Source organism: Tasmannia lanceolata, unplaced genomic scaffold (assembly GCF_043159265.1).
Source record: "Tasmannia lanceolata isolate RefF3 unplaced genomic scaffold, GAP_Taslan_0.1 ptg000019l, whole genome shotgun sequence".
NCBI classification, from domain to species: Eukaryota; Viridiplantae; Streptophyta; class Magnoliopsida; order Canellales; family Winteraceae; genus Tasmannia; species Tasmannia lanceolata.
The window spans coordinates 666,107-678,859 of NW_027518696.1; the positions used below are offsets into that span (position 1 = coordinate 666,107).

Below are 12,753 nucleotides of genomic sequence, written 5' to 3' on the forward strand. Positions count from 1 at the left end.
ATCGTTATTTATATAATTTCAAACATGCTTGTGTTTATCTTAATCTATGGACTATGGTGCTTTTGCCTAGACATGGAAGGTAAGTGTATATGGCAAACTAACCAAAAACAAAGTTCTCAATCATTTCAAATCCCAGTCAAATCAGAGCAAAAGAACAAACTCCCCATGTCTATTACAGCTTTTCATGACTAGGATTCTGAACAAAAAAAGGGTCACAGTAAATAAAGAACAAACTGAGTGGTGATTTTCTTTAGTACAATCGATAGAATGCTGTACAATCAGATTCAACTGTGTAGATTTGTAAACTATGATCAAATCCAGGGCTGCAATGTTCCCAAGTCAAGCAAGATTACAGTATCACTGTAAATCCTCTCAAATGATTCTCAAGGGTACAATATCATCATTCAAGACCTGATTAGCAATGGCAAGGTGAACACTTGAGGTTGATTTAGGACCTTATTTCATACTCTCCTGCACGGGTGAGAGCTCGGAAACCTTTGTATGGGCGATTCGGCGTGTTTTTGATATCCAATTTATCTATTTGCACACCTGAAAGAGCTACACCCATTATCTTGAAGCCCACTTGAAATGTCGGGAACACGTGCAAGCGATCCAAACCTGTCTCAAGCAGTAGGGTTCCCGTGAGGGACGGGGCTTTATCTTTGGGTATTCGCCCGATGGACCAAAAGCAATCCTGAAGAAAATAACATAAAAACAATTCATATAAATGGTCTACCCAGAAAGAATGGTAACTTCTTAATGATCCTTTACTACTATGGAATTGAAACTGGTCTTGTATGTTGGATGTTTGTCTGGAAGCGTTACAGACCATCCCCATATAAGAAAAAAGGCACAATATTCACCATGGAAATTGAGAAGACTGTTTGGCTAAAGCACTTGAAAGACTGTTTTTGAGAAAAGTGTACTTCAGGGAATTTCAAGTTCATGCACTTCCACTTTGTTCTTTTGGTAAATTCAACATGAGAAACCATGGTAGATGGATCCTATCATCTACTATATAGGGATTACAGCAAGTCCAACAGGAAGTAATCTGTTACCTTATTTGCCAGGATGTTTACTGTTCCATGATTAGAATTCAAGTCTGCTGATGCAACACAAGAGAGCAGCTTAAACTGAACTGTTATAGAGTCAATTATCTTTCCAGGATCATTTCGTACTCCAACTAACACAGTGATACGACATGTTCCTGCATCTGAGATTAGTTGTGGCTTTACATAAATTGGGGTGTTCTTCAACTTTTTTACCCTGTTCAAGGTAAAAGTTAACAGGTGTAATTGAAGGAAAAAAGAATTAAAAAGCCAGACATGCCAAACTGACATGTGCATCAAGAATGTCTATGCCGAAGTTCAATAAAATCAAACTTAGCAAACCTAACTCATGAGCGAATGTCTATGCCAAAGTTCAATCAAATCAAACTTAACAAACCTATAACTCAGGAGCTTAAACTGCCCATCGGGAGGCACAAACGACAAAATTTGATGTGATTCCCATGGCCGAAACCGAACGCAAGGATGAAACCGAACATCATTCAGGATGGATGGATTTGCAAAAGAAAGAGTCAAATCAGGAAGACCGGAGAGGCTGGAGTTGACTTGAACTTCACCATATATTTCACATTTCACCAGAGCCCCATCTCTGCACAACATAAGCAATAGAAAATTTGCTTAGTCCTAGAATAGATGGCAAGTGCCCAAATGACTAGAAACAATGGAGATATAATGTAAACTACCACAATGAGGAAACCTGGAGTATCAAGCCCGTCAATAAAGAGTAACAATTGTCTAAACTCCAATTTTGTTACTACAAAGCAGGTTAGTCAGTTAAAATACTTGCATTCCAAAATATCTTATATTTGCATTCCATATTGTATAAGTAATACAGCCAAGTTCAACCACAATAACCCACAAAATAATCAGACCCAGATAGAGAAACAACAGCCTTGGGTGCCCACAATATAAATGAGTTTGAGATGAAAATTGGAACCTCTAGTAGAATTAATAGAATGTAAATCAACATGTTTTCCCTTCTGCCCCCCAGAAAAAAAATCCATGATTGACACTGTTAACACAAAAGAGAAGAAATCCACTCATGATTTGAAAACTACAGTGCAACTGCATGTCCGGGTTTATGGTACCATATGGTCTAGCGGACTCAACACCTAATGATAATCCTCCAAGGCATAAAGACTAAATTTCTATCGAATGATGATCCTCATGGTTATAAGATCCTTAAAAAATGAATCTTGTTGAGACCAACTAGCAACTAAGGGCACGTTCGGCTACCATGAATTTTTTTGATGATAAATTAGGGTCTCCAAGTGGTGAGAGAGGGGTAGATGGGGTGGGAGAAGGAGAGAGATTTGAGAGGGCACGGTTGAGATGAGGGTGAAAAGTGGCTGGCTAAAAATCAGGAAATAGAAAACTCCACTCAAAATAGGATCAAATTTTTCCTGAATTTTAGCCTCTTCTCACGCTCATCCCAGTCCCGCCCTTTGAAATCTCTCTCCTTCTCCCACCCGCCCTACCCCTCTCTCACCACTTGAGGACACTAATTATTCCTGAAAAAATTCCTGGCTGCCAGACATGGCCTAAGCATCAGCAAATAATTGGACATAGGTGCATAGATATGCAGATTAATTATTACAACACAGTAGTTTCTCATTTATGCACAAATACACCTGTATAACCAAGTAGTTTGTGGGTACCTCATTATAGTGCAGTCCAGACAGATACAAAAATGTTGTGCGATATAAGGTTTTTTCTATTTGTTGCAAGCACCAGAATATGAACCATATTACCATGTTTACACTAAACTGAGCCAATTTGAAAATCACTAGAAATCAAGGAGCTGACAAAGAATTCCCTTAGAATATAAGGTGCCACAGACATCACTGCAATGCAGACTTGGACGTATTGACAATCTGCAGTTTCAAAATCTACCTGCTTACCAAAAGTCTAACATATCTTACTTGACAGAACTAAGAAGGAAATAATTTGAAAAGCTTCCCATGACATGAGAAGTCCGAAGTATACTGAATTCAGGGGGTTTGGCTAGTTGATTCCAGAAAAAAGATAATCTAGGAGACCATTAACAAGAGATGTAGGAGGTAGTTTCCCACAGTCCAGATTCTAATGGAATTGCAGCTCGTCGGTAAGAGTTCAAGTTAAATTGCAGTCTTACTATGAGAATGTAAGTTGCTTATGAAAGGTACCATACAACTAAAATATTAAATATCCAAAAAATAAGATGGATAAAAATTGATAAACCAATAAAAAAAAATAAAGCAAACTTTATATAGGAACCTGCTCACAATCGCATCCATTGCCTCAACAAGATCAACATAAACTTCATTCTGTGCATGCTTTAGGTCAGTTGTTCTCCAAGGCACACAAGACGCTGTTGCACCCGGAAGGGTATTGCTCACATTAGAACTGTTACCAGTCACAACACTCAATACTTTGCTAACAATATTTGGTGGAGCTATCATCTCCCTTAAGATGTTTGGTTCTGTTGTGAGAGGGAAACCATTGTCCATCATCTCGTCCAAAAGCTGCAATTTGTCCCAAACATACCTATCATAAAGTTTCTAGTAGAGCAGAGACACCTAAAAGGACAGAACAGTAACCAAGATATGGCGAGCATGAAAGAAATCTTCCTAAAAATAAAGCAAGCAGCATGATGTTTTCTTTGTGGATTAATAAAGTTAAAGAGACTCTCAAATTTCAGAATACAATAAAATCAGAAATGAAGAAAGGGGTTTGCAATGTGACTCATTTAGATCTACCAGTGTCCGATGGTTTGTTGTCTACTAATGTATTTATTTACTCAGAAAACAGTTCCTAGCTGGAGAAAGTGGGAACTGAGTATCACCCCAAAGACCTGCAGGAGAGCTGCAAGCCTCCACAAACAACATTCTCTAGTTCAGACACGGAAGATCTTGTGCTTGATAATAAGACAAGGATGATAAGAAATAGGCATAAAGAATATATAAATAATCTAGAAGCGGCTACTTCCCAATTGAACTAAGAATTTGACTACAGCCCATGAATTAATTTTCATGTTGAAAATGGTGCCTTTTGTTGAAAATGTTGATGTAAATTACAATTTCGCACCAAAGAAGAGTTGACACAAATACCTCATATACGATAACAAAATTATCCTTGATTAAGTCCTCATTCAACCCTCCAAGATAGTCTGAAAGAACATCAGCTACTCTACAAAGAAACTACACCACAAAAGGCTAAAGGTCAGAAACCATTGAATATGTTATTACTCATAATTGCGATGTGAAACATCAAGAAATAGTGTGCAAATGAACAAATTACTATGCCTCACTTGTAGGAAACGTCTTACAGTCAAGCATTTAATAACATAAGGACTTGAACATCCAAGTACTATAATTAACATTTAATAGCATAATGCATTACTTGAAGATTCCATTGGCTTCGCATTGACATTCCAAGGCCAATATAAATTCCATTTTCCAATTTACATATTAGTAGAGACTCCATTGTTCCTATCAGTCAGTCAACTAATCCAACAAACACCTTAAAACCCTGATAAACCTTCTAGATATGAACTTCCTAGCTAAAATGATTTAGACAATAATTTTTTTAAAACTAATAGTTTAACCCTGTTTCCAAGCATAGAATGTAGCAATTTAAGTTTCCCAGGTTATATAGTTTATCTGGGAAAGATAGAAATTAAGTGTTGAAAACCTTTTCCATGCATAGAATTCTCCCCTTTTTAGAACAATTTAAATGACAATGGAGCTCCAATATTTCACTCACATTAGAACACAAATCATTAAAGAGATTCCCAAATTTTATACTTTCTAATGTTTGGTACGATGTGTCTACCATGGACATACATGATTGGAACAATTATACCATGGACATACATGATTGGAACAATTATATCATTTACTTTTATCCGCCAATATATAATATAAATATTGGGGGAAAAGGAATGTCTTTCACTGAGATTATTGAGATGCAATCCTACTGAAGATATGTTAAAGATAATGGTGGGCACAAGGTGTTATCGAAGGATTTACAATTCCCAAATGCTTGTGTAATTCTGTTCAGCATGCTTTGTGACTTCATATAGCCTCCCGGAAATATTTTCGAATGTGTGTGCATAGATATGAGTAGCACAAGCTATTCATGTGCTAGGATGACTTCATACTAGTTCTCTGTGTAATGAAGTGCATAACATATATGCTAGATGGATATGAGTAGAAAAAGCTATTCACGTGCTAGGATGATTTCCTACTAGTTCCTTGTGTAATGATGTGCATAACATATATGTTAGTGCTCCCATACAGATACCAAATAGTTGTCAGAACAATCATGAACCTCATCATATCCGTAAAATATTTGAGCAATAGATTTGTATCTTTCGCAACTTCACTCTGGTTAGAAGGCAATCAAGTTGTCATGTTCCCACACCTTTAATTCTCATCAATACCCGATCCATATCCATGTACATTCACGCTGAATCGTACATCGGGGGATGGGACACTGGTGCTTTCCTTCGCTTAACATTCAGGGTCCAAAGGTAGATGTCAAGGGTAGAGTGTGTATGGGTTCTCTCTGTAACATATATATTATACAGGGGTAACAGTGTTAACATAGTTAAGGTGTCAACATGTACCTCATGAGAGAAAATTAGAGTCCAAATGTTCACGTTGGCCAAGTCAACAAAGAGTTGCCCACACCTACAAAGGGCTCCTAATTAATCACGGCAAGGGTTTGACTTGTGTCAACTGAGCCATCTGAGCATGCAGCTAGGTAAAGCGGTTGAGTCAAGCACCATCACTGGCAAAATGAAAGCCACTCGAGTAGCTAGCATGAATCCCGGGATGATCGGCAAGGACCACCTTGCAAGGCTAAAGACTCATCACTAGGCTAAAGACTCATCAATGGAAGAGCCCTCCACTTCTTGGTCAGTTCCGGCCGATGGACCAGGGCCAAGAAGAAGTACTCGACCAAAGGCCTAACTTAATTGATTGGTGTCAAAACGGTGCTCACCACCAATTGAAAGGCCCCTTGCATGCGATCAGCGAGCCAAGCTTGCACACCGGCTAGCATACTGTTCACCAGCTCTGTGAACTATAGCCGAATCTCTGTTAGCCAAGTTTATGAAGGGCGAAGTTCACAGAATCTCTGTTTTCTCTAAAGCATATTTATTATACAAGAGTAAGAGTGTAAAAGCATGCCATCCAAACATTATGACTTACAAAACACCTACAAGAAGTTTCAACAGAGCCCCCAAGCAACAAGGACATGCTTCCCCAATTTATTGCTCTCCCCTATATAAGAACTATTTTGATAGGTGCATTTGCTCTTCATATGAAATCAGAAAAACTTAGATCCTTTATAACCATCTCATAAATTTTTGAATTTTAGTTCAGACTTTCGGCTTAACAATTTTGACAGTAGAACTGCCACTCTTGATCAAATTACATTAGGAACTTACCTAACCCATTCCAAGTTGGCAAGTAAATTATGCAAGCCAAGGCACTTGATCAAGTCCACCATGGAAGATGATTCAGGTTGATTAGGTTATGACCTAAAACAGAGGGTGGCATAACACCTCAATAACACCGGGTTGAATCACCAAGACAAACCAACTAGATACCATGAACGGCTTAGGGGAACTTTATCTACTAAGATCCTATGACATAAGACATTTAATGTCATTCCAGGTATTGTAAATTAAATCTAACACCATATTGCAATGAATGGCATGCCCAATGTGCTCACTATCACAAGATGGAACGTGAGAAAATAGAATGGTGGTTTACAGTATCAGCCAGCATGTGTTCACTATTACAAGATGGAACATAAGAAAATAGAATGGTGATTTACAGCATCAATCTATTACAGAATTTTATGAAAACCCAAATATGTAGATGGCAATCATCCAATTTAAGTTTTTTACTTTAGAAGTAAAGTGAAATAGTTGAGCTTCAAATTCTATAGCAAGAGCTGTGCGACAAAGAAATTATGATCTTCTTTAGTGATTTGACAGTATGAAATGATACATCTAGATGGGAAATACTCTCAAAGTTTCTTCCCAAATGGTAAGGTTGCAAATTCAGTTTGAACAATACATATTATAAAAAAATTAGCTTGCAAGTATGTGTAAAATCAGCCACTTGCCTTTAGTTGACAAAAAACAGAAAATAAAAAAGGGAGCTACGCTACAGCACCAGCCTGTCCTCTTACAAATTTGCCGCTTTCTCATCACAGGGAATTTCGCCATGAATAAAAATGGATTTCGCATTGCACTAACCTATGTTATCCACTACATAAGATATAAACTGGATATTGAGATTTAATACTCATAAAGAAATTACCCATTTCTCAATACATTCATGTACATGTGACCAATGAAGAATACTCTGGAAAAGGTACACAAACCTCAATTCCCATCAAAGGTGGCATTTCGACCTGTGTGCATGCTAAGAATGTGATTCCCTCACGGATGATTTGGAACAAATAATGTGTTGGTGAAGCAATCACCGGGAGAAGCTATATCCAGTAAAAAGAAGAAAGCAAAATAAACAGAACATACAATCAGGTAACCATTGGAAAACAATTAATACAATAAAACCCCTTTCCAGTAAGATCATTATCCAAAGAACTTACATGCTAAGTAATTGGAATTTAGGAGTGTTTAAAATTTTCTTTTCCTTAAATGTTTATCGTTTTGGGTTCGCCTGTCAGTGTACCAATGCTCGAAACCTCAACCTTTGAGGTTTAAGAAACAGTCCAAACCACCGAGGCAAAGGGAGAGTTGGTTCCTTAAAGGTATATCTTATATCAATTTAATAGCCTTTGATAGTAAATAAACAAAAAATGCTAGTGACTAGCGGGTGAATAGAGAATAGGATAGCCCAAAATAACAATTCATTAATAGGTGTAGTTAACCACTGAATATATATATATATATATATATATATATATATATATATATATATATATATATATATCAGTATTAAATTTACTAACTATATACTCCAATACATATAGGATAATGAGTCCCTTTACTTAAAGACATGCCACCAATTCAGTTGAGTGAATATCCAAACTTTACCAAGCCTTCAACCATGAAGTTTTCACAAATAATTCCAGACTGACTAGGCAAAGCGCAAAGCATTAACTTCACGTAAAATATTTCATTGATGTATGTCTTCCTCAATGCCTTTAAAAAAACATAATCCACCCTCTGGTTATTTCCATTGCAATAGAAGTTACATAGTCACATCATTAAGTGCTGAAAACAAGGGCATCTAACAGAGCTAATCACATTTTTTTCTTAACATTACTCACCTTAAATGACTCTCCTTGGGAGATGGAATGCTCCCAGAACCACGCACAAATGGACCTATCGACCTTATGCCCCGTGAGCTGCTTCTCGAGCATTACCTCCCTGTAGATTGCATCACATAGCTTCATGACTTACGAATTTCATACACAGATAGTCTTAAATATGAAAATACCGATACTCTAAAGAGTGAGTATAGAGGACCCACTGCAGCCTGAACTCTGAAGTACAAAATTAAGCATCTGAAGATGCAGAATATATAGATAGAAAAAGCTAATGTTTGTAACCTTAAAAGTTAAGCAAACATCTGAAAAATCCTCAAATGGATAAAAGATATGAATTGCCTAATGGGTTTCACCGAAATGTACCACAAGAATCCAAACTAACTCAAGTAAAATGAGGATGGGACGAGCAACTATAATTCATGAAAAAAATTATTAATAACCAAAAGAATTGATTTCGAGTATAATTGAAAATGGATTACTAGCTATCGCACGGCACCGATCCAGACAGTTTTTTTTTTTTTTTTTGATGAAACGTAGGAAGAAGAAAAAAACCAATAGTAATAATTGAAAATTGAATTTTAAAATTACAGCAGCATTTTCAAAAACTCTAAAACCTCCAATCTATCAGGTATAGGTAGATGAAGAATCCCTTTTATATTTAAGAGAATTTAGGGAATAAATTGAAAGAATTCTAACTCAAACCTAGGGTTCTTCGATATCAGATTGTTTTTCTCGAGCGGGTCAAAGTGAGATCGAGACTGAACTTACCCGGAGTCGGATAAAAGGAATATGCACTGCAACATTTGTCGAGGAATCGTTCTGAGATTTCGAGTTTTCTGTAATCTCCGAGCGAAAGCTTTGGAGAAACGAAGAGAGAAGAAAGGGGCCAAGTTGGAGATATGAAGCTGATGGGAACTGTCTTTAATTTATCGACGGTGATATAAAAAAGGGAAAATTATTAAAAAAATGCTAAGTTTTAGTTATACAGAGAATAAAAGGTAGACATATAATTTTATAAAAAAAAGGACTCTCGGGTGAGAGAATATGGCTTTAAGGACGAACATACCCCTTACTTTTTTCCACCATCTTTTTAGGCTCTAATCCCTAAGCTATTTTCACATTTTTCTTTCTTCTTCCCCAACTCATCCACATGAAAAACAGGCATTGCCATCCTTTACAAGCTCCAATCCCATTGTATTAAACAAAACACCATTACTTGTCACAAATATGAACTTTGGTGATAAATATAGCTCCAAGTAGGTCTATGCTCCTCTAACGCGAAACTCCATTCGCAACGTTTCCAAGCTCCATTGCCATTGTAGTTTTGAAAAAAAAAACTCCATTGCCAACGTTTTCAAGCTCCATTGCCATTGTAGTGTTGAAAAAAAAACTCCATTTGGAACGTGATAAAGCTCCATTGCCAACGTGATAAAGCTCCATTTCTACTGGTTTCCGTCGGATTTCCGACGTTTGCTTCGGACTTCCGACTCGGAAGTCTGAACCAACCTTCATATTTCCGACGGAAACCAATAGATTTTCCATTTCTACTGGCTTTCATTCGAAAGTCCGACCATTGATTCAGACTTCCGACTCGAAGTTTAAGGCAGGGTTCCCTAGTGGTTCCGGGGTATAAAATGTGGTTCCCTAGTGGTTCCGGGATAGAAAATGTGGTTCCCTAGTGGTTCCGGAGTATAAAATGTTATTCCCTAGTGGTTCCGGGGTATAAAATGTGGTTCTCTAGTGGTTCTGTGGTATAAGATGTGGTTCCCTAGTGGTTCCGGGGTATAAGATGTGGTTCCCTAGTGGTTCTAGGGTATAAGATGTGGTTCCCTAGTGGTTCTGTGGTATAAGATGTTGTTCCCTAGTGGTTCCGGGGTATAAGATGTGGTTCCCTAGTGGTTCCGGAGTATAAGATGTGGTTCCCTAGTGGTTCCGTATAAGCCCAAGGGTTCACATGTGTTAATCATTCATCTTACCTTCATGTTTTGATGCTAGCAAACCAAATTTATTAACATTTATTGACTAATGTGTTGCTTTGAGGTGTTGTGTTGTATACAGGAATTTCATGTCATAATCGTCATTACACAACTCTTCACAACACATGACTTGTAGATCAAGGATCAAAGGAACCAAGAGCTTGCACCTACATTGGAGTCATTCTCATTTGAAGATGCTCAAGTGGAGTAGCTCAACATGAAGATCCCACAAGCTCCTAAGCAAGTGTCAAGAAGGAGCTTGGAGTTGAACATGCCATGGTGACACCTCATGTACCTCAACTTGCATTGAAAATTGGAGGACATGTCACAAGAGCCAAGACAAAGTTCAAGATGTTCACTCAAGCCGAAGAAGTCCAAGAGAGTGCAAAGAAGCCAAGACATTCCAAGAAGACTCAAGATTCTTATTTTTAGAATGTATTTGGAGTTCTCTTGATTTTATGTTTAAATGCACTTTCAAAAGGTTTTCAAATGGTTTTTATACTTAACTTTTTATATCTTTGAAAACCATACACACACCCAAAAATGTGTTTGAAAACCTTGGACTTAAAGCCCAAAGACCATAGCCCAAAAGCCCCTGATCTTTAAAGTTAAAATGGAATTTTTACCAGGGCCGGTCGACCGAGCGACCGTGGAATGGAACCTGGAAATCCAAGCCTTCTCGAATTTTATCGGGCCGGTCAACAGGTTAAGTTGGCCGACCGCGGATATGTGTCTGCTTCAAAATAGAACAATCCTACATGGTTTGAGCGGGCGACCGCCGTGGGTCGGTCGACCGGGATAGGTTTTTTAGTCGAATTTTCTGAGCAAACAGTTAGCCCTCGCCGGGCGACCGCCATGAGGCCGGTCGACCGCGACGGTAAGAAATTTGAAAATAGAATAGGGCGGGCGACTGCCGCGGTCGAGCAAACTAGCCGTTGGGGCATTTTCTGCTTGACTTTTTCAAGCCATTTATTTACAGTTTTACCCCAAATGGTCATATTTTCAAATACTCTATATACACATCATTAAAACTTATCTTTATAAGCTTTTGAACATTAGAGAAAGATCAAATCTTATTCCTCTTCGAACTTCAACATTTTATTTCAAAAGCTAAAAACATCTTTTATCTTCAATTTCTACATGTTACCAAGAGGCACTCCATAGGGCTTTTATTTGTTTATTGTTCTCTTCGGCCTGTAAATAAAGGTGAAGAAAAGGGTCTCTGATTCAGCCCGTGAAGAAAGGTGAATCATGTGTGAGAGTTTGATTCCCTTACCAAGGCTTCGTGCGACGGGCTTCGCTTTGGCCCTTGAGAATGGAAAAACTTATTATAAGAGCTTCGAGATTAGGCTTCAAATCTCACCGTAGTGGAGTACCCAATGAGCCAAACCTGGAAGAGTGGAGTAGGTCAAGTTGTGACCGAACCACTATAAAATTTTGATGTCCTCATTGTGATGTGCATTCTCTCTCTCTCTCTCTCTCTCTCTCTCTCTCTCTCTCTTCCTTTCCTTCTCTTGCACGTGTGGTGATTGGTAATCTCTAACCTTACTTGTGTTTATGCCTTAATTGAACAAGGGTTAGTAAATGCACTTGTGTTAAATGTTATAAACCCTAATTGCATTATGATATCCATTTGAACAAGGCTTAGTAAATGTGCCTGATTAGAAAGTCTAAATCCTAGCTTTTATTGATATACATATTTGAACAAGGGTTCGACTAATTAGTGCTTAATTAGAAGATTAATTTTTAATCTCCCTTAATTAAGCCTAAATTTTCTAATTGACCAATTCACCCTCCTCTTGGATTGTCACACATGTATTTCATTCCGGGGTATAAAATGTGGTTCCCTAGTGGTTCCGAGGTATAAAATGTGGTTCCCTAGTGATTCCGGGGTAGAAAATGTGGTTCCCTAGTGGTTCCGTGATATAAGATGTTGTTCCCTAGTGGTTTCAGGGTATAAGATGTGGTTCCCTAATGGTTCCGGGGTATAAAATGTGGTTCCCTAGTGGTTGTATAAAATGTGGTTCCCTAGTGGTTCCTAAGTATAAAATGTGGTTCCCTAGTGGTTCCAGGGTAGAAAATGTGGTTCCCTAGTGGTTTGGGGGTATAAAATGTGGTTCCCTAGTTGTTCCGAGGTAGAAAATGTGGTTTCCTAGTGGTTCCGGGGTATAAGATGTGGTTCCCTAGTGGTTTCTGAGTATAAGATGTGGTTCCCTAGTGGTTCCGGGGTAGAAAATGTGGTTCCCTAGTGGTTCCGTGATATAAGATGTGGTTCCTTAGTGGTTTCGGGGTATAAGATGTGATCTTTTGGAACAAACTTAGATGAACCACTTGTTTGATCAAGGGTCTAGGATAATCTAATCAAACTGATGGATCCCATATTTCTTAGGTGAGACACAGGTGGGGCCCAGTGAACA

At 38.1% G+C, this 12,753-nt stretch overlaps 1 protein-coding gene across 2 annotated transcripts; it reads right to left on the reverse strand.

The window, feature by feature from the left end:
* Window positions 1-98: 98 nt before the first annotated feature.
* On the reverse strand, window positions 99-9,287 carry LOC143852804 (Clathrin adaptor complexes medium subunit family protein). 2 transcript variants are annotated; one of them, XM_077362406.1, is made up of 8 exons: window positions 9,129-9,287; window positions 8,361-8,460; window positions 7,449-7,559; window positions 4,157-4,246; window positions 3,324-3,571; window positions 1,447-1,656; window positions 1,059-1,266; window positions 99-694 (listed from the first exon to the last, which is right to left on the reverse strand). In XM_077362406.1, the coding sequence occupies exons 1-8, from the start codon at window positions 9,161-9,163 to the stop codon at window positions 449-451; spliced, it is 1,248 nt and encodes a 415-aa protein (XP_077218521.1). In that variant the 5' UTR covers window positions 9,164-9,287; the 3' UTR covers window positions 99-448. The 2 variants fall into 2 exon arrangements, with proteins under 2 accessions (XP_077218521.1, XP_077218522.1); XM_077362407.1 differs by lacking the exon at window positions 7,449-7,559.
* Window positions 9,288-12,753: the final 3,466 nt, after the last annotated feature.

Excerpts from the sequence above, each read along its gene's own strand:
- LOC143852804 (XM_077362406.1), bottom strand. The coding sequence starts at position 9,163 with ATGTTGCAGTGCATATTCCTTTTATCCGACTCCGG. Across the intron at positions 7,560-8,360 it reads CCCAAGGAGAGTCATTTAAG|CTTCTCCCGGTGATTGCTTC; the intron begins GTGAGTAATGTT and ends TACTGGATATAG. Across the intron at positions 4,247-7,448 it reads CACCTTTGATGGGAATTGAG|TTTCTTTGTAGAGTAGCTGA; the intron begins GTTTGTGTACCT and ends TTTGTGGTGTAG.